This window comes from Anomaloglossus baeobatrachus, unplaced genomic scaffold, assembly GCF_048569485.1.
Source record: "Anomaloglossus baeobatrachus isolate aAnoBae1 unplaced genomic scaffold, aAnoBae1.hap1 Scaffold_2388, whole genome shotgun sequence".
NCBI classification, from domain to species: Eukaryota; Metazoa; Chordata; class Amphibia; order Anura; family Aromobatidae; genus Anomaloglossus; species Anomaloglossus baeobatrachus.
The window spans coordinates 222,501-247,498 of NW_027442039.1; the positions used below are offsets into that span (position 1 = coordinate 222,501).

Below are 24,998 nucleotides of genomic sequence, written 5' to 3' on the forward strand. Positions count from 1 at the left end.
ATTAGCATGTGGATCAAAGGAGGTAGAGTATGAAGTGCAGGCCATTCTGGCAGATGGATCTGAGGCAAGTCGAAGTTGGTCGGGAGGGCCCCCAAATTCTTGAATTCTGTGGAGCGGCTATCTTTTTTTGCAAAAAATTGAAATGAGAAAACCTCCAGTGGTAGGAGATCCCTTGGGAGAAGAAACTGAGTAGTGATCATTGGGCTTTACGAAGTTGTAGTGTGCTCCTGGCCATATCTGGGAGGATAACAATGTCACAGCTTTCCAGTTGTATATTCTATTTAGATCTTGCAGCTTGTGAAAGAATTTACTTCTCCTTGTAAAAATGAATGCAGGACACAACATCACGTGGTCTTCAGGCCAAGGTGGATTTGGGACCAATATCTCTGTGAATTATATCCATTTCCATACGCAAGTCCTCTTTCCTCCCAAGTAAATCATAGGCTAAAGTATTGTTTTCTCCTGCATATGGGAAGAGATTTTTTTCAGACAGGCCACAAATACAGAGATGGTTTAGTCTGTAATGGTTCTCTATATCATCTATACATGTTAGAATGTCTGAGATCTGAGTGGTATGTTCAGACATAAGATATTGGTTCTCTATTGTTAGATGTAAAGACGTTGTGTCAGACTCTAAAGCCAGCTTTACACCTTTCAATTCTGCATACGATATTATATGCGATGAGACACGCCCCCATCGTCTGTGCGACATGTTCAATTTGTTGACCGTGTCGCAAAAACGATTAATTGCTGTCACACGTACTTACCCTTCCATACAACCTCGATGTGGGCAGCGAACATCCACTTCCTGGAGTGGGAGGGACGTTCGGCGTCACAGCGACGTCACACGGCAGCCGGCCAATAGAAGCGGAGGGGCGGAGATGAGCGGGACGTAAACATCCCGCCCACCTCCTTCCTTCCCCATTGCCGGCGAGAGCCGCTGGACGCAGGTAAGATCTGTTCATCGTTCCCGGGGTGTCACAGCGATGTGTGCTGCCTCGGGAGCATTGAACAACCCGACGTGCAATTTTTAGGAAATGAACGACGTGTATGCGATGAATAGTTTCTTTGTCGCTCCATTGGGAGACCCAGACAATTGGGTGTATAGCTTCTGCCTCCGGAGGCCACACAAAGTATTACACTTTAAAAAATGTAACCCCTCCCCTCTGCCTATACACCCTCCCGTGCATCACGGGCTCCTCAGTTTTTAGGCTTTGTGTGGAAGGAGGCACACATCCACTCATGCTCCCATTTTAGTCAGCAGCAGCTGCTGATTTTATCGGTTGGAAGAAAAGAGGGCCCCCACAGGGCCCCCGGCATGCTCCCTTCTCACCCCACTAAGTCGGCGGTGCTGTTAAGGTTGAGGTACCCATTGCGGGTGCAGAGGCTGGAGCCACATGCCGTTTTCCTTCACCATCCCTTAGAGGCTCTGGGAGAAGTGGGATCCTAACCGGTCATCCATTCACTGGGACCGGGCTCCCTCCGCAGCCCCTGTGGGAATCTGCCGGACAGGAGACTTTGTATCATCAGGGACAGGGCCCTGCATCTAAAGGTACTCTGTGTCCCCATGGGGACGGTGCATGGAGCGCTTGTTTCACAGACGCTGCAGCTGCTGCTGGTTTTGTGACGACCGGGACTTCCGCGCCGACCGCGCCTGTTTGTCGGCCGCGGTATTAAATTTAGTCCCCGGCTTCATGCGGCCTAGTACCATAACTCCCGCCCCCGGGCCTGCCAGTCAGGGGTAAGGGCGGGACGGTCGACCTGACGTCGGCAGTGAGGGCTGGAGCATACTTTAGGTTTCCTCCCCCCCCCTCACTGATCACTGTGGGGCACCAGATTCCCGCACTTTACTCCTCCCCTGAGAGCTCCGGCAGCCATTTTTACAACACATTCTGCCGGTGGAGGATTTCAGGAACGAGCTCTGCAGCTCTGGGAGGCCCAGGGCAGGGAATCTGGTGGACACACACCGCTTTGGGCGGTCGGTAAGCCACACCGGTCACCCGGTGCTGGTCCCCCTAGGGTGCCGAAGTGTATGTGTATGTGTATATATATATATATATATATATATATATATATATATATATATATATATATATATATATATATATATATATATATATATAATTTTCTCTGTTCGGCCGAGTTGTTTTGCTTTTGGCTATATACCCTCAGTGATCACTCTCCTAGGAGACAACAGCATGTCGTCCACAAGGAGCAAGGGTGCCAAGACACAGGGTTATTTTGCAACCTGTACCTCTTGTGCGGCTATGTTACCTGCAGGTTCCACCTACCCTCACTGTGAGCAATGCTCGGCCCCTGTTGCACTCGCTCAGCCGGAGCCTCGGGCGCTAGTGGGACCCTCGGCTCAGGCAGAACCGCCTGCTTCCCCTGTCCAGGTGGCAGGGACAGAGTTTGCAGTTTTTGCTGAGAAACTCTGAGTCGCATTCACAATCCATGGCTCAGTCTATGGACAAATGGTCTGCTAAGCTACTAGAAGCCTTGCAGTCCAGATCGGCCCTTACACAGGCCCCGGGCACCGTTGGATCATCGCCTCCAGGCCCCTCTCGGTCTGCGCCGCAGCGTGCTCCCGGGGTGGCCCCTAGGTCTCACGTGGAGGACTCCGGCACGGACCACAGTCCCAGACCGGCTAAGCGGCCTCGCTGGGAATCTTCCCCGACTTCCTCACGCTGTTCGGGGTCTCAGCTTGAGGACTCTCTGGAGGATGAGGCGGATGTCGCAGCTCAGGGCTCTGACCCTGACGTTGCTCTCAATCTTGATACACCTGAAGGGGACGCCATAGTAAATGACCTTATAGCGTCCATCAACCAGGTGCTAGATCTTTCTCCCCCAACTCCACCTATAGAGGAGTCGGCTTCGCAGCAGGAGAAACACCAGTTTAGGTTTCCCAAACGTACACGGAGTGCGTTTTTCGATCACTCTAACTTCAGAGATGCTGTCCAGAAGCACAGAGCATTTCCGGACAAGCGCTTTACTAAGCGCCTTAATGACACACGTTACCCCTTCCCCTCTGACGTAGTTAAGGGTTGGGCTCAATGTCCCAAGGTGGATCCTCCAGTCTCTAGACTGGCGGCTAGATCTGTAGTATCAGTTGCAGATGGCTCATCGCTCAAGGATGCCACTGACAGGCAGATAGAGCTCCTGATGAAATCCATCTATGAAGCCACAGGCGCGTCTTTTGCCCTGGCCTTTGCAGCCGTGTGGGCACTCCAAGATATCTCAGCTTGTCTGTCTGAGATTAATGCGGTCACACGTACCTCTGCTCCGCAAGTTGCGTCTTTGACTTCTCAGGCATCGGTTTTTTCGTCCTACGCCATGAACGCCGTCCTGGACTCTGCTAGCCGTACAGAGGTAGCATCCGCTAATTCGGTGGCAGTCCGCAGGGCCATGTGGCTACGCGAATGGAAGGCAGACTCTGCTTCCAAGAAGTTCTTAACCGGTTTGCCATTTTCTGGCGACCGATTGTTTGGCGAGCGATTGGATGAAATTATTAAGGAATCCAAGGGAAAGGACTCGTCCTTACCCCAGTCCAAACCGAAGAGACCTCAGCAACGGAAAATACAATCGAGGTTTCGGTCCTTTCGGCCCTCAGCCAAGTCCCAATCCTCCTCGTCCAACAGGCCAGAGAAGGGCCAGAGGAACTCTTATGCGTGGCGGTCTAAGTCACGTCCCCAAAAAACCGCCGGAGGCACTGCCTCCAAGGCGGCCTCCTCATGACTTTCGGCCTCCCCAAACCGCATCCTCAGTCGGTGGCAGGCTCTCCCGCTTTTGCGACGCCTGGTGGCCACATGTCCAAGACCGATGGGTGAGAGACATTCTGTCTCACGGTTACAGGATAGAGTTCATCTCTCGTCCTCCGACTCGTTTCTTCAGAACATCTCCGCCCCCCGAGCGAGCCGATGCACTTTTTCAGGCGGTGAACACTCTGAAGACAGAAGGAGTTGTGATCCCCGTTCCCCTTCAGGAACGTGGTCGCGGTTTTTACTCCAACTTGTTCGTGGTGCCAAAAAAGGACGGATCATTCCGTCCCGTTCTGGACCTCAAACTGCTCAACAGACACGTGAGAACCAGACTGTTTCGGATGGAATCTCTCCGCTCGGTCATCGCTTCGATGTCACAAGGAGACTTCCTAGCATCAATCAACATCAAGGATGCTTATCTCCATGTGCCGATCGCACCCGAGCATCAACGCTTCCTGCGTTTCGCCATCGGGGACGAACACCTTCAGTTTGTGGCACTGCCTTTCGGCCTGGCGACAGCCCCACGGGTCTTCACCAAGGTCATGGCATCCGTTGTGGCGGTCCTACACTCTCAGGGCCACTCGGTGATCCCTTACTTAGACGATCTCCTAGTCAAGGCACCCTCCCGGGTGGCGTGTCAACACAGCCTGACCGTCGCTCTGGAGACTCTCCAGCGGTTCGGGTGGATCATCAATTTCCCAAAGTCCAAGTTGACACCGACCCAATCACTGACTTACCTCGGGATGGAGTTTCATACTCTCTCAGCGATAGTCAAGCTACCGCTGGACAAACAGCTTTCGCTGCAGACAGGGGTGCACTCTCTTCTTCGGGGCCAGTCACACCCCTTGAGGCGCCTCATGCACTTCCTGGGGAAGATGGTGGCAGCAATGGAGGCAGTCCCCTTTGCGCAGTTTCATCTGCGCCCACTCCAATGGGACATTCTCCGCAAATGGGACAGGAGGTCGACGTCCCTAGACAGGAACGTCTCTCTTTCCCTGGCAGCCAAAACCTCTCTTCAGTGGTGGCTTCTTCCCACTTCTCTGTCGCAGAGAAAATCCTTCCTGCCCCCATCCTGGGCTGTGGTCACGACGGACGCGAGTCTGTCAGGGTGGAGAGCGGTTTTTCTCCACCACAGGGCTCAGGGAACCTGGACTCCGACAGAGTCCTCCCTTCAGATCAATGTTCTGGAGATAAGGGCAGTGTATCTAGCCCTAAAGGCATTCCATCGGTGGCTGGAGGGCAGGCAGATCCGCATACAGTCGGACAACGCCACGGCGGTCGCGTACATCAACCACCAGGGCGGCACGCGCAGCCGTCAAGCCTTCCAGGAAGTCCGGCGGATTCTGCTGTGGGCGGAGGCCACAGCCTCCACCATCTCCGCAGTTCACATCCCGGGCGTAGAAAACTGGGAAGCAGACTTTCTCAGTCGCCAGGGCATGGACGCGGGGGAATGGTCTCTTCACCCAGACGTGTTTCGAGAGATCTGTCGCCGCTGGGGAACACCGGACGTTGATCTCATGGCGTCACGGCACAACAACAAAGTCCCGGCATTCATGGGACGGTCTCAAGATCACAGAGCTCTGGCCGCGGACGCATTAGTTCAGAATTGGTCGCAGTTTCGACTGCCTTATGTATTTCCCCCTCTGGCGATGCTGCCCAGAGTGCTGCGCAAAATCAGGTCCGACTGTCGTCGCGCCATTCTCGTCGCTCCAGATTGGCCGAGGCGGTCGTGGTACCTGGATCTGTGGCACCTCACGGTGGGTCAACCGTGGGCGCTCCCAGACCGCCCAGACTTGCTGTCTCAAGGGCCGTTTTTCCATCTGAATTCTGCGGCCCTCAACCTGACTGTGTGGCCATTGAGTCCTGGCTCCTAGCGTCCTCAGGGTTATCTCAAGATGTCATTGCCACTTTGAGACAGGCCAGGAAACCAACGTCCGCCAAGATCTATCACAGGTCTTGGAGGATCTTCTTATCCTGGTGCTCTGATAAGGGTTTTACCCCCTGGCCGTTTGCCTTACCCACTTTTCTTTCATTCCTTCAATCCGGAATGGACAAGGGTTTGTCTCTCGGCTCTCTCAAGGGACAAGTATCGGCGCTATCCGTATTTTTTCAAAAGCGTCTAGCCAGGCTTCCGCAGGTCCGCACGTTCCTGCAAGGAGTTTGCCACATAGTCCCACCTTACAAGCGTCCGCTGGAACCCTGGGATCTTAACAGGGTGCTAACGGCTCTTCAGAAACCACCTTTCGAGCCGCTGCGGGATGTCTCTTTATCACGTCTTTTGCAGAAGGTGGCATTTCTAGTGGCAGTTACATCGCTTCGTAGAGTGTCGGAGCTAGCAGCGCTGTCATGCAAAGCCCCCTTCCTGGTTTTTCACAGGATAAGGTGGTTCTGCGTCCGGTCCCGGAATTTCTCCCTAAGGTGGTATCCCCTTTTCATCTCAATCAGGATATCTCCTTACCTTCATTTTGCCCTCATCCAGTTCACCAATGTGAAAAGGATTTGCACTCGTTAGATCTGGTGAGAGCACTCCGGCTCTACGTGTCTCGCACGGCGCCCCTGCGCCGTTCAGATGCGCTCTTTGTCCTTGTCGCTGGCCAGCGTAAGGGTTCGCAGGCTTCCAAGTCAACCTTGGCTCGGTGGATTGGCACGGTGGAGTGGCAAGGAACCGATTCTTGAAGCCTACCGTTCTTCTGGGCTTCCGCTTCCTTTGGGGCTGAAAGCCCATTCTACCAGAGCCGTGGGTGCGTCCTGGGCATTGCGGCACCGGGCTACGGCTCAGCAGGTGTGTCAGGCAGCTACCTGGTCTAGTCTGCACACTTTCACGAAACACTATCAGGTGCATACCTATGCTTCGGCAGACGCCAGTCTAGGTAGGCGAGTCCTTCAGGCGGCGGTTGCCCACCTGTAAGAGGGGGTCGTTTTCGGCTCTTTTTATCAAGGTATTCTTTTACCCACCCAGGGACTGCTTTTGGACGTCCCAATTGTCTGGGTCTCCCAATGGAGCGACAAAGAAGAAGGGAATTTTGTTTACTTACCGTAAATTCCTTTTCTTCTAGCTCCTATTGGGAGACCCAGCACCCGCCCCTGTTCCCTTCGGGCTGTTGTTCTTTTGTGTACACATGTTGTTCATGTTGAATTGTTCTTTTGGTTCATGGTTCAGTTCTCCGAACATCCTTCGGATTGAATTTACCTTAGACCAATTTATAAGTTTCCTCCTTCCTGCTTTTGCACCAAAACTGAGGAGCCCATGATGCACGGGAGGGTGTATAGGCAGAGGGGAGGGGTTACACTTTTTAAAGTGTAATACTTTGTGTGGCCTCCGGAGGCAGAAGCTATACACCCAATTGTCTGGGTCTCCCAATAGGAGCTAGAAGAAAAGGAATTTACGGTAAGTAAACAAAATTCCCTTCTTTACGTTCAATTGCAGTCGCACGTAGCTGTCACATGCTACAACACCACTAACAATGCCGGATGTGCGTCACTTACGACGTGACCCCGCCGACACATCGTTAGATATGTTGTAGCGTGTAAAGCCTGCTTTAGTCATACACTCTGATGCCTATTGAGTCTCCTCTAGTCTATTAAAGGGAACCTGTCACCTAGAATATGTGTCCTGACCTATCAGCAGATGCATGTGTGCCCTAATTACACCTTCCTACCCGTCCCTGTGCTGTAAAATTGTATAATATGAAAGTAATAAAAAACGTTTTATTACCTTCATATTTCGTATGTAAATAGCAGGGAATGTGGTCACAGGGGCGGCGCCTTGCCCTATGGACGTCTCCATACTTTCCGTGGTATCACGCCCCTGTGGGCGTGATACCATGGAGCGACGTCCCCGTCGCTCATTCTATCCTGCGCGCATTGCAGCAGGCTTCTTTTCCGGGTGTTCAATCGCCGGCATCAGACGCGCACTGCGCATGCAAACTGAAACTGACAAGGAGAACCCGGAAGAGAAGCCTGCTGCAATGCTCGCAGGATAGAATGAGCGACGGGGACGTCGCTCCATGGTATCACGCCCACAGAGGCGTAATACCACGGAAAGTATGGAGACGTCCAGAAGGCAAAGCGCCGCCCCTGTGACCACATTCCCTGCTATTTACATACGAAATATGAAGGTAATAAAAAGTTTTTTATTACTTTCATATTATACAATTTTACAGCACAGGGATGGGTAGGGAGGTGTAATTAGGGCACACATGCGTCTGCTGATAGGTCAGAACGCATATTCTAGGTGACAGGTTCCCTTTAAACATGGTCTCCAGGTCCTGCTTTGTGGGGATAGAGCACAGATGTTCTTTCCAATCCCACTTGTCTCCTTCAAAAAGGATTGTGATTAACTACACAAGAACATGACACCTCCGCCATGATAAATTGCTAAGCTGTGCGAGGTTGATGGCTCTAAAATACAGTTACTCACATCTACAGGATCATCATGAATTCTATTTTGTTTCCGATCCTAAGGAATTCAGATTACTGCACAATCGCTCCTGAAATGGGGAGCACTAATACTTCCTCTATTATTCTAGCCAAAACTCATAGTAGCGCCAATGGTCCATCGTAAATGAGTACAACTCTGATTTACTGGACTATGTTAACGTTCTCTCTAAATGTCTAATGTCTTCTAGAAACTCATCTGACAGAAGGTATTGGCCCCTACAATAGTTTGGATTGCCGAGAGCCCCAGAGCCACATACTGTAATTACTCCAGATATGTCACCTCAAGTTACTAAATCACTGACGGTGAAGGCTGTCGGGGGGAGGGCAGTCATTTTAGTAGATGTGTTATTGTCTATAGTCACAGTGTTTCTCCATAGTAGTTAGTACCAAAGCTGCTCTTATTTCATGGCTTTCCACTGCAGCTAGTTTTCTGCTCCTATTCAAGCCCCATTTCTCCAATCTGACATCTGTCACTTTACATGATAACACCTTTGTAAGGCCCGTTTCACATATCAGTGAAAAACACTGACGTTCTTCACTGACGTGTAAAACACGCACATGTCCCTCCGTGTTCCGTGATTCACGGCACCCGTGGGTTGCCCATGTGCAATCCGTGATTGCATATGGACATTACTCACCTGCCTTCGCTCCTGCTGTCCATGGTGCTGAACTCCTCGGCTCTGCAGCGTCCGCCCACCGCTCTCAGCAGCTACTTCCTGGTCGGCTATTCCTGCTCTCATGAATATGCATGAGCCAGGCAGGAGCTGCCGAGAGCGGAGACTGCAGAGCGAATCGCAGGCAAGGTAAGTTTAAAATATTTAATATGTCAGTGATTTTCTGGTACGTGTTTCACGGATCACACACGGATCACACCATAGTGTGGTCCGTGGGTCATCAGTGATGCCAGAAAACAACTGACTTGTCTCCGTGCAGAAACACGACCACGGGTGTACGCTGCACGGAGTCACGTTCAGTGAAAAATCACTGATGTGTGAGCAGACCCATTGATTATAATGGGTCTGCGTATGTCAGTGATTCTGGTACGTATAAATAAAAGCACATACGTACCAGAATCACTGACGTGTGAAAGGGGCCTAATGCTGAGTCTGATCCCAGTGTCTGAGATTTTTTTTTGTTACACATTGTAAGTTCTTATTTGTAATTTAAGATTGATTTGTTCACAAAATCCTAGAAGGAAGAGCGGCACGCACCGAAAATAAAATGCAGTGTCCTTTATTTCATGTAGACATATGAGGGTAGGGAGAGGATGCGAAGATAATGGCTGTCGTTTTGCACTTAGAATAGCGCTTCTACGGGTCCACCTGTCACCAGCACACCTCCCACATCCGTAAAGGTGAAAACAGGTGACAGCGATAAATACAATCAACTGCAAATACAAAAAAGTGAAGAAAAAGGATAAAAACATACTAAAAACAATACAGTGTAACAAATTGGAAATATAAATACAGGGGCACAATATCAGAGAAGATGATTAATAATAGGGCATTCAAAATAATTCATATCAGTTAAATTATGAAAAACTGACATTTAATTTTTTTCATTCGAGCCTAAAGAGCCAAGTGCCTTTAGGTGAATTATCCAGCGTGCTTCTTTTTGTAACAGGATTTTGTGTGTATTACCTCCTATTTGTGAGATAACGACCCGTTCTATGCCAGCATATTTTAAACAATTGGATTACCCAGATGGACTGAGCGAACATGGTTGATTAATCTAGGGAAACTTTTCCTGTCAAAATAGAATTATAGATTATAAATTCATTTGTTTCCTGTTCACTAAGCAAAAAAAAAAAAAAAAAGTAGTCTGAATTTCGCTTCCAACATTGCATTTGGATGTTCTTAAAACAAATAGTGATACCGCAACATATAGTCAATAAATTTCCAACTTATCAAACTATTTTGAGGGTCATCAAATATCAGAAATTCCAAATAATTCAAATGACCCAAATTCTCATGAAACATTAAATTCTTTATTATTTTATTAGACAAACACACAAGAAAAATTATTAAAAAGATGGATAACGATATAAAAATATCCTGGGTTCAACAAGTGTTAATTTTTCTTTTTTTTAAATATTGTACATGATAAATTCACACAGGTTCATCACACACAATTTTTTGAACAAATTCCTGTACATATGTTTCTGTGAGGCTGGTCTCTTGTAAAAGTATTCAAATCCGCCCGCATCGAGGTCAGTTATAATACATAATTTGTGATCTATAGGAAAGTGCTAGTGCATTAGCGTACAGCTAAAAATAAATAAACAATTTGAGAGACCAAAGATACATGAGATGAATGAGGGGTTGAATAGTTTTGTTTAGGGATAGACATAATCTGCTTATTCCAATGAGTCTATGCAGAGTTGTTATTTCTAAGGCAAGCCATAAAAAAACTGCATCAGAAAAAATTCTCTATAAGCACTCACGTTGTCACATGAATTGCTGAAAACAATTGCCCAATATACCTATGTATCTACTGCATATTAAGAGTTAACAGAGCAAAATTCAATCTGTTATATGATTAACAGGAATAATATCACATCAGCATGTTACCAGGCAAGCCACATAACATCATAAACACTGATGTGTTGAACCCAGGATATTTTTATATCATTATCCATCTTTTTAATATTTTTCTTGTGTGTTTGTCTAATAAAATAATAAAGAATTTAATGTTTCATGAGAATTTGGGTCATTTGAATTATTTGGAATTTCTGATATAGTCAATAAATAGCATTTACCGTATTCTCCTTTAGCCTAAATGACTATTTTTTACTCCAGAGGCAGTCTCTGGAAATTAGCAAAGAGTGGATGTTTTAGAGTGAAAATTACAAATATGCCATTATACTGCCCAGTACAAAGCACCCAGCTTGGTCTCCAGGAAACACACACACCGTAAATGTTTGTGGCTTCTTCCCTGTGGCAATGCCAAACATGGATAGTAACAGTTTTTGGGCCACTGTAACGCTGAGAAGAATTAAGGACATTTGGCTTTGGGATTTTTTTTATTGAATTATGGAGCCATATTGCTTTTCAAGAGTTTTTCAGCTATAACTAATGTGGAAACCCTCCATTTTTCCACTGATCGAGTAAAAGGTTTTTGGTATAATTTTGGCCAGAAAACATTGTTTGGTGGATTATTATTCAAATATTTGGGATGCAAAATTAGCAAAGAGGGTTGAACATCATGGTCTACTGGTTCCTGCTCTGAGGTCTACTGTTAGATTATGAACATTTTTTGTTTCAGTAAATATTCTAATTATAGATTACTACATAACTTGCAATTTCTTTAGTTATTTCATAAATCGTATCCTTTCATTTCTATATATATTATTAAAAATTATTTTTATTCTTGGCAGATGACTGTACCAGTAGATCAGTGGCACAACTGACATCTTCAGTTTTTAAATCAAATCACCTTGATATCACACAAGATGTCACTGAAGTGAATGCCATTGCTCCAGATATAGCATCATCTCTTCAAAGCAAAGATATATCCTCTCATTCTTTTGAACAGGTCCTAACTTCTGATGTATCACAGACTATTAAGAAAAATAAAAGTCACAAAACAAGCATTCAAAATAAAAATGCTCTTACAGTAAAAACATCATCTTCTACTTTAGAATCTGAAAAAATACTTAAAAAAATTCACACAGGGGAGAAAAGATTTTCTTCAGAGTCTTTTAGTTACCAGAGAACTCACACGGGGGAGAAGCCATTTTCATGTTCAGAATGTGGGAAATGTTTTTCATATAAATCTCATTTTGTTAGACATCAAAAAACTCACACAGGGGAGAAGCCATTTTCATGTTCAGAATGTGGGAAATGTTTTATACAAAAATCACTTCTTGTTATACATCAGAGAACTCACACAGGAGAGAAGCCTTTTTCATGTTCAGAATGTGGGAAATGTTTTGCACATAAACAACATTTTGTTGCACATCAGAGAACTCACACAGGGGATAAGTCATTTTCATGTTCAGAATGTGGAAAATATTTTACACAGAAATCAATTCTTGTTACACATCAGAAAACTCACACAGGGGAGAAGCCATTTTCATGTTCAGAATGTGGGAAATGTTATGCACGGAAAGCACATCTTATTATACACCAGAGAACTCACACAGGGCAGAAGCCTTTTTCATGTTTAGAATGTGGGAAATATTTTACACAGAAATCAATTCTTGTTACACATCAGAGAACTCACACACAGGAGAAGCCATATTCCTGTTCTGAATGTGGGAAATGTTTTATCCAAAAATCACATCTTGTTGGACACCAGAGAAATCACACAGGGGAGAAGCCATTTTCATGTGTAGAATGTGGGAAATGTTATGCATGGAAATCAGATCTTGTTGCACATCAAAGAACTCACACAAGGGAGAAGCCATATTCCTGTTCTGAATGTGGGAAATGTTTTATCCAAAAATCACATCTTGTTGGACACCAGAGAACTCACACAGAGAAGTCTTTTTCATGATAGAATGTGGGAAATATTTTACATTAATAATAAGGGACCATGTAGATGTCGCACATGCACCGAAACGCGTAGTCTGAGACTACTACCTTATTCGACATTCCATTTTTTGCTCCATGTGTGGATCTATTTTTAATGGAATTATCTAATAAAATTTGCTTTGCAAGAATATTTTAAGAACATAATCTGTGTCTTGGAATTTGTCCGCTGGAGTTTTTTGGATATATATTTCTATATTACATTAAAAATGCAATCTTTTTGAATATCCCATAAATTACACAGGTGGAAGCCATTATCATACCTAGAAGTTTTAGAAATGTTTTACTTTAAAATTATAATTTGTTGAGCATTAAGAAAAATTCACACAGGGAGATGCAATATACAGGTGCATCTCAATAACTTAGAATATCATCAAAAAGTTAATTTATTTCAGTAATTCAATACAAAAAGTGAAACATTTATATAGTCATTACAAACACGTTGATATATTTCAATTGTGTATTTCTGTTAATATTGTTGATTATGGCTTACAGCCAATGAAACCACAAAAGTCATTATCTCAGAAAATTAGAATAATTATCACAAAACACCTGCAAAGGCTTCCTAAGCATTCAAAATGATTCCTTAATCTGGTTCAGTAGGGAAATCATGGGAAAGACTACTGACTTGACAGATGTCCGGAAGGCAGTCATTGACACACTCCATAAGGAGGGTAAGGCACAAAAGGTCATTGCTACTGAAGCTGGCTGTTCACAGAGTACTGTATCCAAGCATATTAATCAGTCAGTGCCACCACACATAGACATACTCAGGACATGGGCTACAACTGCGGATTCCTTGTGTCAAGCCACTCATGACTATGGCTGATCGAATCCGCCAAAATCCGGAATCAGCGGATCCCTGCCGAATTGAAAAAAAAATTCAGATCCGCTCCAGATTTCGGTTCCCAAATAAGTCTATGGGGACCAGAATCCTGAGATTAAAACCGGTGGTGGAAGGGATAGGGGGCAGGAGCGAGCGCGATATACTCACCCGAGTCTGTGTCATGGCAGCAAACTCTTTCTGGGTCACACTTTTCCCTTCCGGAGCCGACAATTCAATATTAATTTTTTTGCCCGCCCACTGGCTCGTGTATTTGGTTGCAGTTAGATGCGCCCCCATAACGAGTGTCAGCGTGTCAGCTGACTGCAACCAATCACAGGCGGCAGGACGCCCGGTGGGCGGGGAAAGCAGTGCAAGTGTCTGCGGGTCGGTATGGTGAACGTGCATGTGTTTCACAAACACATGCATGTGTGCGGCTGTGCCAGTGATGCGCTGTCAAACGCGTACAAGTCTACTCAAGAAGTAGGAGGGCACCAAATCCTGGGATCACACCTGGCACTGAAAGCTAATGTTTAATAGAGTGAAAAGAAGTGCCAAAAAACTGAGGGATCACCATATACATAATTAATCAAAACATTTTTTATTGTATATCAAGGAACATAAAAAGCACATTTGTGTCACACAACACCAAATGGTATCACAACAACCATAGACAAATTTTAAAAACATTTAAAAATGAACAAAAAAGGAGACCATGTGATTCCTTATATAAAATGGACCAAGATTTTAACCAAGCTAGCTGGTTTAATAAACAGATCAGAAGTTAGTTAAATTTTCGAAGCACTTAAAACGCTTACGGGGAGAGCGCGGCGGGGGGAGGCCGCGGAGGACCGTCCCGACGCCGCGCCCTGGACCCCGGATTGGTTTTGGTTTTTGGCACTTCTTTTCTCTCTATTAAACGTCAAACGCGTTCAAGTCTGACATGACATCAGCCGGCACAACCTGCTGCGCTCTGAACATGAGTGTGCATGTACGTAGAAACACATGCACTCTCCTGTCAGAAGTGTGTGCGGCTGTGCTGCGATGTCAGACCCTCGGGAGTCCCTCGCAAGTGTGACTCCAACCTAAAAGAAACCGCATGCGACTTTTTTTTTTAATTATTTAAATTAAAAAAAAGACGTGCGGTTCTCCCCCTAATTTTGATACCCAACTATCATAAAGCCGGCTTGGGGCTGGTATTGTCAGCCCGCATCCGCCTGGTATTGCCACATCTATTCGATGTGACTATACCGGTGTAATACTGGCTCTTCCCAAATGCCCTGATGCGGTGGCAATCGGGATAATGAGGGGTTAATAACAGCGCACAGCTGCTACTAAACCCTAGGCTTGTGATGGCACAGGCACCTGCATCACTAATCTAGAAGTGAAAGACTATATTACTTACGGTAATGGGATTTTCCAGAGTCCACGACAGCACCCACGAGAGAGGGATCCGCCCCCTTCAGGACAGGAAACCTACAGATAAAAAGAGGGGCGGTCCCCCTCCCTCATCAGTTGGTTTCAGAGAATGGAGAGGAACCGCCACAAATTAGTAACAAGACAAGAAAAAAGTATAACCACCAAACCCAAAGGGTGAAGAAAACAAAAGGGTAGGGGTGTAAAGGGTGCTGTCGTGGACTCTGGAAAATCCCATTACCGTAAGTAATATAGTCTTTTCCTTTCGCCACGACAGCACCCACGAGAGACTTGGAGAGATAACACACTTAGGGGGGGACCACCATCTGAAGAACCGATCTCCCAAAAGAAAGGTCAGAGGAGGAAGAAAGGTCCAGTCGGTAGTGTTTGTAAAAAGTAGAAGGAGAGGACCAGGTGGCAGCCTTACAAATATTGTCAATGGAGACATTCGCCATGGCAGCCCAAGAAGAAGCCATCGCCCTAGTAGAGTGAGCCTGTACAGGAGACGGAAGGGGCTCATGTTTCAACTCATATGCAACAGAAATGGCATCCCGCATCCATCGGGCCAAGGACTGCTTCGTCACCTGACGACCACGTCTGGAACCCTGAAAGGCAATAAACAAAGCCCTATCCTGTCGCCAAGGGGCTGTCCTTGAGATATATGCTAGAATAGTGTCCCTTACGTCTAGTGTGTGAAACCGGCATTCCTCCGGTGTGGAAGGGGCAGGAAAGAAGGAAGGAAGGATTATTTCTGCATTCCGGTGAAACTGTGAGGCTACTTTAGGCAAATAAGCCGGGTCTGTTCTTAGAACAATATGATCCGGGAAGACCCTAAGAAAAAGAGGATCTACAGAAAGAGCCTGAAGATCGCTAACACGACGGGCCGAAGTGAGTGCAACTAAAAGGCATGTTTTAAAGGACAGCAATTTGTCAGACGCCGAGGCGAGTGGTTCAAAGGGTGGACGGGTTAGGGAATCCAGAACTAGAGTGAGATCCCAGGGGGGTGGGCAGGGAAGACGAAGCGGCTGACCACGGTCACAGGCCTTGATGAACCTTATGACCCACTTATCCCCAGCTATATTAGAATTATAAAGGGCGCCCAGAGCCGACACATGGACTTTAAGGGTACTGACTGACAGACCCAGATCTCGCCCAGACTGGAGAAACTCCAGAATAGAAGAAATCGGGACCACCGAAGGTGCGGCATCAGGGAAGGAGACAAGGAACCTCTGCCATACCCGACCATACTGACGGGTAGTCACTGGTTTTCGACTCTGCAGCAAGGTATCCACCAGGCGACCGGAAAACCCCCGTGAGTCTAGTAACGCCCTTTCAAATTCCATGCCGTCAAGTGGAGTACCTTGACGCGTGGATGCAGGAAAGGCCCCTGTGACAGGAGATCTGGTCTGGATGGGAGAACCCAGGGGTCCGTCACGGACATCTGTCTCAGGAGGGAGAACCAGGGACGTCTGGGCCAGAAGGGAGCGATAAGGAGAATGCGAGCCTGATCTTCCCTGATTTTCCGAAGGACCGTTGGGAGAAGAATTATGGGAGGAAAGGCATAAGCAAGGCTGTACTGCCAGGGAACCTGAAGGGCATCCAGTACCGTTGGTTGATCCGCCCTGTTCAGGGACCCAAACAGTTTCAACTGCCTGTTGTCTCTGGTAGCAAACAAATCTATAACCGGGAGTCCCCAGTACTGTACGATTTGAATAAACACTTCCCGATGCAAGACCCATTCTCCCTGATAGAGAGTGTGACGGCTGAGAAAATCCGCCTTGACATTGTCCACCCCTCGGATATGTACTACAGAGAGGGATAATAGATGAGTCTCGGCAAGTTCCAATAGTTGAACCGCCGTGGACATGAGGGAAGACGACCTCGTTCCCCCTTGGTGGTTGATGTATGCAACCACCGTCTGATTGTCCGTACAAAGCCGTACATGTGTCCCCCTGAGGAGGTGAAGAAACGACATCAGTGCCTGAGATACCGTCATGAGTTCTTTCCTGTTGGAGGACTCGGTGGATTCTTGCCGGGACCAAAGACCCTGGGTCATAGAGTCCCCCAGGTGAGCCCCCCACCCCCAGAGACTGGCGTCCGTCGTGAGGACATTGGTGGGGTGCACATGCCATTCCTTCCCCTTGGTTAAGTTCTCCCGAAGCCACCAAGTCAGGGACGCACGTGCAGTGTCCGTTAATTTCAGAGGACGATCGAGGTACCCCGGATGGGATCGTGCAGCCGCCAGGACCTCCCACTGAAGCTGTCTGGAGTGAAGTTGGGCCCATTGGACAGCAGGGATACAGGAGGTCAGGGACCCCAACAGAGACATTGCAGAACGGAGAGAGAGAGAGCTGTGATTCTGTGCGTGTCGTACAATCCTCTGGATTTTCGCTATTTTGTCCACTGGGAGAAAACAACGCTGTTGACGAGAATCCAGAAGCATGCCTAGGAAAGACTGAAAAGTTGAGGGCGTGAGTCTAGATTTTTGGAGATTTAAAAGCCACCCTAGACGACCCAGAGTTGACATAGCATTCTGGAGACGGCGAGAACATTGTGCCACCGTGCTACCCACAACCAGTAGGTCATCTAGATAAGGGATTACAAAAGTCTGTCGTTCGCGAAGGTGAGCAGTGACCTCCGCCATTACTTTAGTGAAAATCCGAGGGGCGAGTGAAACGCCGAAGGGCATGGCCGTGAATTGGAAATGGTGAACAGAGTTGTGCATAGAGAGTGCTACCCGGAAGTACTGCTGATAATGTGCGTGAACCGGGATGTGGTAATATGCATCTTTAAGATCAAGGACCGCCATGTAGCAATTAGGGTAGAGCAATTTTATGGTGGTCAGGAGGGATTCCATTTTAAACCTTCGGTATTTTAGAAAGAGATTAAGCTTTCGCAAATTAATTATGGTCCGAAACGACCCATCAGGCTTTGGTACTAAGAAAAGAGGGGAGTAAAACCCACGGCCCCTCTCATGAATAGGGACTGGCATAAGAACCCGTTTTTCCACCAGAGTGAGGACTGCCGACACCAGTGCGCTATGTTGAACCTCCGACCTCCTAGTGGGTGTAATACAATAGAATTGAGGAGGGAGGGAAGTGAATTCTAGCCGGAGACCATGAGAAATCAAATCCAATATAAAGGAGCTGGAAGTGATGGATTTCCAATGGGTTGCAAAAAAACCTGAGTCTGCCTCCCACCGGAACCCCCCCATCATTGTTTAGGGAACTTCCTGCGGAAAGAAGGGTTTCCGAACAGGGCCCCCTTGGACCCAGAGGCGGGGTTGTCCGATCTATCCCTGCGATCAGGTCGTGTGGGCTGGAAACGACGTTTGCGATATGGGAGCCTAGAAGGAGGAGCAAATGCATTAGGGAACCCCTTTTTACTATCACCCGCCTTGGTGTGTATGTCATCCAGCTGTGGACCAAAGAGGAACTCACCCTCACAGGGAAGTGCACACAGTCTCGATTTTGAGGATGTGTCCCCTTTCCACGATTTTAACCAGAGGGCTCTCCGGGCTGCATTAGAAGACCCTGCCGCTCGGGCCGCCAGGCGGACAGAGTCAGCAGAAGCATCTGCCAGGTAATTAGCTGCGTCTTTGAGTAAGGGTAGCGAGGAAACAATCTTATCCCTGGAGGTACCTGACTTAAGCTGCTTGTCTAGGGTATCTAACCAGACTAAAAGCGACCTGGCTGTACATGTTGCGGAAATAGCTGGTTTCAGCGCCCCTGCAGAGGCTTCCCAGGTTTTACGCAGGAAGGCGTCTGCTTTACGGTCTAGAGGGTCTCGTAGAAATCCCATATCCTCGAAAGGTAGTGCTGATTTTTTGGAGGATTTTGCTACTGCTACATCCACCTTTGGTACCTTGCACCATTGGGACAAGTCTGCATCATCAAAGGGGTATCTCCGTTTTGAAGAAGACGGGAGAAAACCACGATGATCCTGTTTCTGCCATTCCTTGCGAACAAGGGTTTTTAGGGCCTCATTCACAGGAAAGGATTTCCTTTTCTTCTGAGTGAGGCCAGCAAACAAGGTATGATCAGCAGATTTGGGGATTTTTTCTTCTGCAATCCCCATGGTTGATCGAACAGCCTTTACTAATGTGTCCATCCCATCCAATGAGAAACACGCCTTTCCAGCCTCGTCAGAAGAGGATGAGGTAGAGGCTGAAGAAGCATCACTCTGGCTGTCAGCTGAGTCAGAAGACGGGGGGAATCATGCTGGCGGTGAGATTTCTTGGTTTTCTTAGACCCGTGCAGGGATTGAAGAGAAGCCTGAATTTCTGTACGTATCAGTTCCCTGAGATCCAGAGGGGGGTTGGTAGAAGCTGAAGCCTCCCCCCGAATAGCTTGGATACAGGACCTACAAAGTTTCTGCATATAGTCCTTTGGGAGGGGACAGGCACACAGTGGGCACTCCTTATTATTAGCTTTAGCGGTGCTTTTCTTAGGGCCCTGGAACAGAACCGGAAGGGAACATCAGTATAGGGCAACATTCACGAAGTTCACTCACCCATACCAGGAAAATGGAACGGATACCGGCTTTGGAGGAGGGGACGAACGATTTGTCCGGTCCTTGGAGGATGCAGAGTCCTCTGTCCTTTTACGACCCGTGGAACTCCTGGTGTCACTTGAGTCTTTACGTCCAGCATCCCTGGACGGAGAAGTGTCCCGGGATGGGGAGGCGCGGGGACTTCCCATCACTTGATTTGTAGAAGCTTCTAATAGAAAGGAAGTCCGCTTCTTAAGCTGTCGCTCCCCAACCACTCCTGCAGCTCCAGTCACGCTGTGGCAACGAGCGCTGACGCAGCAAGTCCCGGACACGCCCCCCCCCGCGCGCGTACACGTTACTGTAAGCACGTGGTGCAGGGGAAGCGCCAGACTCACCGCACGCAGCAACTCACCGGCCAGTTGATTACCGCAGGTCCCAGACACGTTGCACTGTCAGGAGGAATCCACGAGCTCCAAGCCATCCGTTCCCCCGGAAGTGTCCGTTTACTTCCGGGTCCCTGCAGGAATTCGCGTGTGAGCTGACGTGGCAGTTCTCGGACACGCCCCCTGCACATGCTCCGCAACCCGGAAGGAGCTGGAAACCACGCAGCACAGGGAGAGCCACCGTTATACCACAACCAGCCTACTCACCGGCGCGGTCCTGCAGGCGTCATTTCCCCGGAGGACAAGGCCTAGCCGAGGGAAAGAGGACGGGGTGCACCGGAGGATGGAGTCCACGAGGGGAGCTCCACCGACCGTGCTTCTGGAATCCTGAGCTCCGCCGTTCCCTTAGACACCGCACAGACTCCTAGACGCGGGTATGGTAGGTTCCGATCCTTTCAGGACAGGAAACCAACTGATGAGGGAGGGGGACCGCCCCTCTTTTTATCTGTAGGTTTCCTGTCCTGAAGGGGGCGGATCCCTCTCTCGTGGGTGCTGTGGTGGCGAAAGGAAAAGTAAATAAACACAGACACAGAAAAATCATTTATTTGGAATAAAAAACAAAACACACACCCTCCTTCACCACTCTATTAACCCCAACACCCTGCAGCTCTGGCATAATCCACACGAGGTCTCATGATGCTTCAGCTCTGCTACATAGCCAGCCAGCCATAGAGCATGACCGCAGGCTGTGCAGACATTGACAGCCGCTATTACAGCACGGCAGGCAGATACTTTCACAGGCTGGGGGCGCGGTCTGCCTGCAACCAATCACAGACGAGAGGATGGCTGGTGGGCGGGGAAAACACGGAAAGCTGTGTGTATAGATGCATAGTACAGGAAGTGAATGCGCAACCCGGAAGCAGTGTGCCGCCATCACACCGAGTCTCGGTAACTATGAAACGCTGTTTTATTTATGTTTTTCTTTTATTTTTCAATTATTTTCCCTAGTTCCGGATTGCGCAGCTGGAATTCCGGATCCGGCATCCGGAAATCTTTGAACCCGCTCGGATCCGGAGTTTTACAATCCGGATCCAATCAGCCCTACTCATGACCAATAGACAATGCCAGAAGTGTCTTACCTGGGCCAAGGAGAAAAAGAGCTGGACTGTTGCTCAGTGGTCCAAGGTGTTGTTTTCAGATGAAAGTAAATTTTGCATTTCATTTGGAAATCAAGGTCCCAGAGTCTGGAGGAAGAGTGGAGAGGCCACAATCCAAGCTCTTTGAAGCCTAATGTGAGTTTACACAATCGAAATCACCAGTTTCCAATTTTCTACTGTCCACTTTCATATTCAAGGTAACACTTCTTACGATGATTTTGAAGTACAGGCTTCTTCACCTTTTTTTGGGCAACCATTCCAGACTTGTGTAATGTGCGTTGCACGGTACTTGCATGAACGTCTGTGATCTGACTATTATGAAACATATGAACCACCTCCACTAACGTGTTTGTCGCGCCAGAACTGGTAGACCTTGTGATGAGCCGACTTGTTGACTCCAATATTTTTTCCTGTACTTCCACCTTTTGGCTTTTGCAGGTTGGCAGTTTTGCAAATTGATAGACATGCTGTATAGTATATACTGTACTGGACAATGATATACTGTATATATACAGAAAGTTACCTCCAGAGCAGGTCAGAGCGTGGTGAAAGGACGGAACCGGAAGTGTGCACAGGGAGTATTTGCTCTAACTGCAAATCATTGTTCTTAAACAAAGTTACAAATTTTTAAAAAGCTTTGCTTGTCTTGCAAAACGCTCTCAAACCAAGTTACTCTTAAGCGGGCTTTACACGCTTTTGCTGGCGATGTCGAGCGCGATAGCACTCGCCCCCGTCGTACCTCCGATATGTTTTTCTAAGGGGGCGGGTCGTGCGGCGTCACAGCGACGTCACACGGCAGCCATCCAATAGAAGCGGAGGGGCGGAGATGAGCGGGACGTAAACATCCCGCCCACCTCCTTCATTCCGCATTGCCGGTGGAGGCAGGAAGGAGATGTTTGTCGCTCCTGCGGTGTCGCACATAGCGATGTGTGCTGCCGCAGGAACGACAAACAACATCGCTAATAAGAATAAAACGATTTTTTATTTCAGGACGACCTTTCCGCGGCAAACGATTTTGCCCTCTTTTGCGATCGTTTAAGATCGCTCTTAAGTGTTACACGCTGCGATCTCGTTAACGACGCTGGATGTACGTCACAAACACAGTGACCCCGACGATAATTCTTTAACGATATCATAGTGTGTAAAGCCCCCTTTAATCCAAGGTTCTACTGTATATTTATATATTCACTATATGGATAAGAGTATTGCAACCCTCCCCCAAAATACCCAATATTCCTCCTTCTTCTTCCTTCCAATCTCAGTGATCTGCCATTCATTACAGTTAGGGGTACTTTGCACGCTGCTGCGATGTCGAGCGCGATAGTCCCCGCCCCCGTCGCAGCAGCGATATCTTGTGATTGCTGGCGTAGCGATAATGTCATTATCGCTACGCCGGCTTCACATGCACTTACCTGCCCTGCGACATTGCTCTGGCCGGCGACCCGCCTCCTTCCTAAGGGGGCGGGTCGTGCGGCGTCACAGTGATGTCACACGGCAGGCGACCAATAGGAGCGGAGGGGCGAAGATGAGCGGGATGTAAACATCCCGCCCACCTCCTTCCTTCTCATTGCAGCCGGGACGCAGGTAAGGTGATGTTTCTCGCTCATGCGGCTTCATACACAGTGAAGTGTGCTGCCACAGGAACGAGGAACAACATCGTACCTGTCGCTGCAACGTAATTATGGATTTCCCAGACATTACACCGATGATACGATCACGACGATTTTGCGCTCGTTAATCGTATCAAAAAGGATTTGCACACTACGATATCGACTGCGACGCCGGATGTGCGTCACTTTCGATTTGACCCTGTTAAAAAGCATTAAAATTAATACATCTAGTTATCAGATATGTTATAGTAAGACATATAAGTTCACAGTTCTGTTTATGTTGGAGGGCATAGTTTATTAATTAAGTTTTTATAAGGAATAAGTATTAAAATATCCATATTGAATATATATATACTGAGCATGGAAGGATATATATAAATCCTTCCAGAAGCTTCCCGAGGTTTCCAGAAGGTTACGTAATATGGAACTATATTCAACTATGTTCCACTAGAACACCCTATATGGGCTGAGCAGCTGGTATATAATACACGATGGAGGGGGTTACAGGGGGCTGCTCCACACTGCCTGCTGTGAGAAGACTCGAGGCTGCAAAGATGAAGACACGCTGTCCGGCCTAAGAGATGACATCCAATGCCTTGCCGTTCAGGAACCAAAGAAAGATGGGTAAAGACTTCCCATAGATCATTATGGACTAAATGAACTCTTTGCGTAATCTATCAAAGTATATTATTTTTCCTTCCTGTAACTGAACCCTGGCAACCATTTTTTTAAATAGATAAAATACATTTATTTTTTACATCTTTGGAAGTTCTTTCTTTCATGCGGCTTTATGTATTTTGAAGAAAAATATATTTAAAAGTATATTTTTTAACATTTTGGTGAGCCACCCATTCGTAATTTTTTTGCATTTTTTGTTGTTCCTTCACTTTGCATAAGGGGGGACTGGACATATGCTTCCTGCAAAGGATCAGGAATCGACAATTTATAAAAAAATCACGCAGAACCTAGGAAATACGTATAAGTCAAGTAGCATGAATGTTTTTTTTTTTTTAAATGAACTTTAAAGACTTTATAAAGCCACAGAAGTTAACTTTTGACGTATTTTTGAGCAAGAAAGATAGTGTCAGTCCATAAGAAGTATTGGACGGGTTGAACAAGGTGAATCAAGTCTTACAGGATCATCCATCAGATCATCTGATCATTTCAGGTAAGAAAATGGATTTTATCTCTTCATATGTTAAGCAAAGTAAACTTCAGTTCACTTATCCAGATATTTCTAATGTATTTCTATGTATGATTTGGTTACGCTTTTATGGGGAGTGTGAACTTGAGAATTCACGTATAGAATGTGCAAGGTCTTTTAATAGAGAGAAACAGAAAATCAGAAATGTCTGTCATTTAGTCTATGATTTTCACAAGTTAATTGTAGAAAAGTGTAAAAATGGTGGAAATAGACAACCTGAATTGTCAGGAGAGTCAGTGACAGAGAAATCCAAAGACTGCTTAGAACTGGGAATGTCAGTCAGTGATATTGTGAATTCTGACTGTAATGTTGTAAATGATCAGTCAGATGATTTAGACTGTAATTTTGTAAATCAGAATTTTGATAATGGCGACAGACACGTGTTACCTAATCAAGGTGCCTTTCAAGATACTGAGAAAGAAGCAGGAAATGACGTAGTGAAGCCAGAAGGGGGAGGAGCCAGAATGGGACAGAAAGCTGTCAGAGAAGGACAGGTGGAGAGAGAAAATGGCGACGATCAGTTTCTAAAAATAGAACAGGCTAAGTTAGGGATTACACTTAGAAAAAATTTATTGGACATATGCAAATTAATTCCCGCATATAATCCTAAAATACATGTTTGCAGAAATTCAGAGATATTTGAAAGTTCCATCGAGAGGTTAAATTTAACCAATAGTGAGACGAATCAGTTATTCCGTATGTGGTTACCTCAGCATTTCTTTAGACAATTGGCATTAAAAAAGTCTTCTGACAATGAGACATTGGATTGTTCAAATGATAACGATATTATAAGGCTGAAATATCTCATCTTCTGTGCAAGGAATGAATCTGATCCAAACTATGAGATGTTGAAGGAATTACAAATTGAACAGAATGAGAGTACGTTCTCATTTATGTCCGTTTTTGAACGTTTGTATAGGGCGGTCATTCCAAATGTCAGATTGGATGGAATGATACGTTTATTCATCAAGAAATTTCATTTCCTTGACAATGCAGCCAGTGCGGTGGCATTAAATAAAAAGTCCCTATTCGAATGTACGACATTTATCAATTTTGTTAGAAGTCGCCAAAGTCAATCAAGACAGAAATTAATTAATTCTGAAAAACCAACACGGAAAAGGGAGAGTTTCCGTGAAAAACCAACAGTGTCTCCCAGATCCAGATATTTCTGTGACAGGGTATAT

At 46.8% G+C, this 24,998-nt stretch overlaps 1 protein-coding gene across 1 annotated transcript in view; it reads left to right on the forward strand.

The window, feature by feature from the left end:
• Positions 1-12,778, forward strand: part of LOC142261687 (uncharacterized) — a 16,980-nt gene extending 4,202 nt beyond the window's left edge. Inside the window, exon 4 of the mRNA XM_075332146.1 lies at positions 11,575-12,778. Within this exon, the coding sequence (XP_075188261.1) occupies positions 11,575-12,695 (1,121 nt within the window). The 3' untranslated portion in view covers positions 12,696-12,778. The remainder of the gene's footprint in view (positions 1-11,574) is intronic.
• The last annotated feature ends 12,220 nt before the right edge of the window (positions 12,779-24,998 follow it).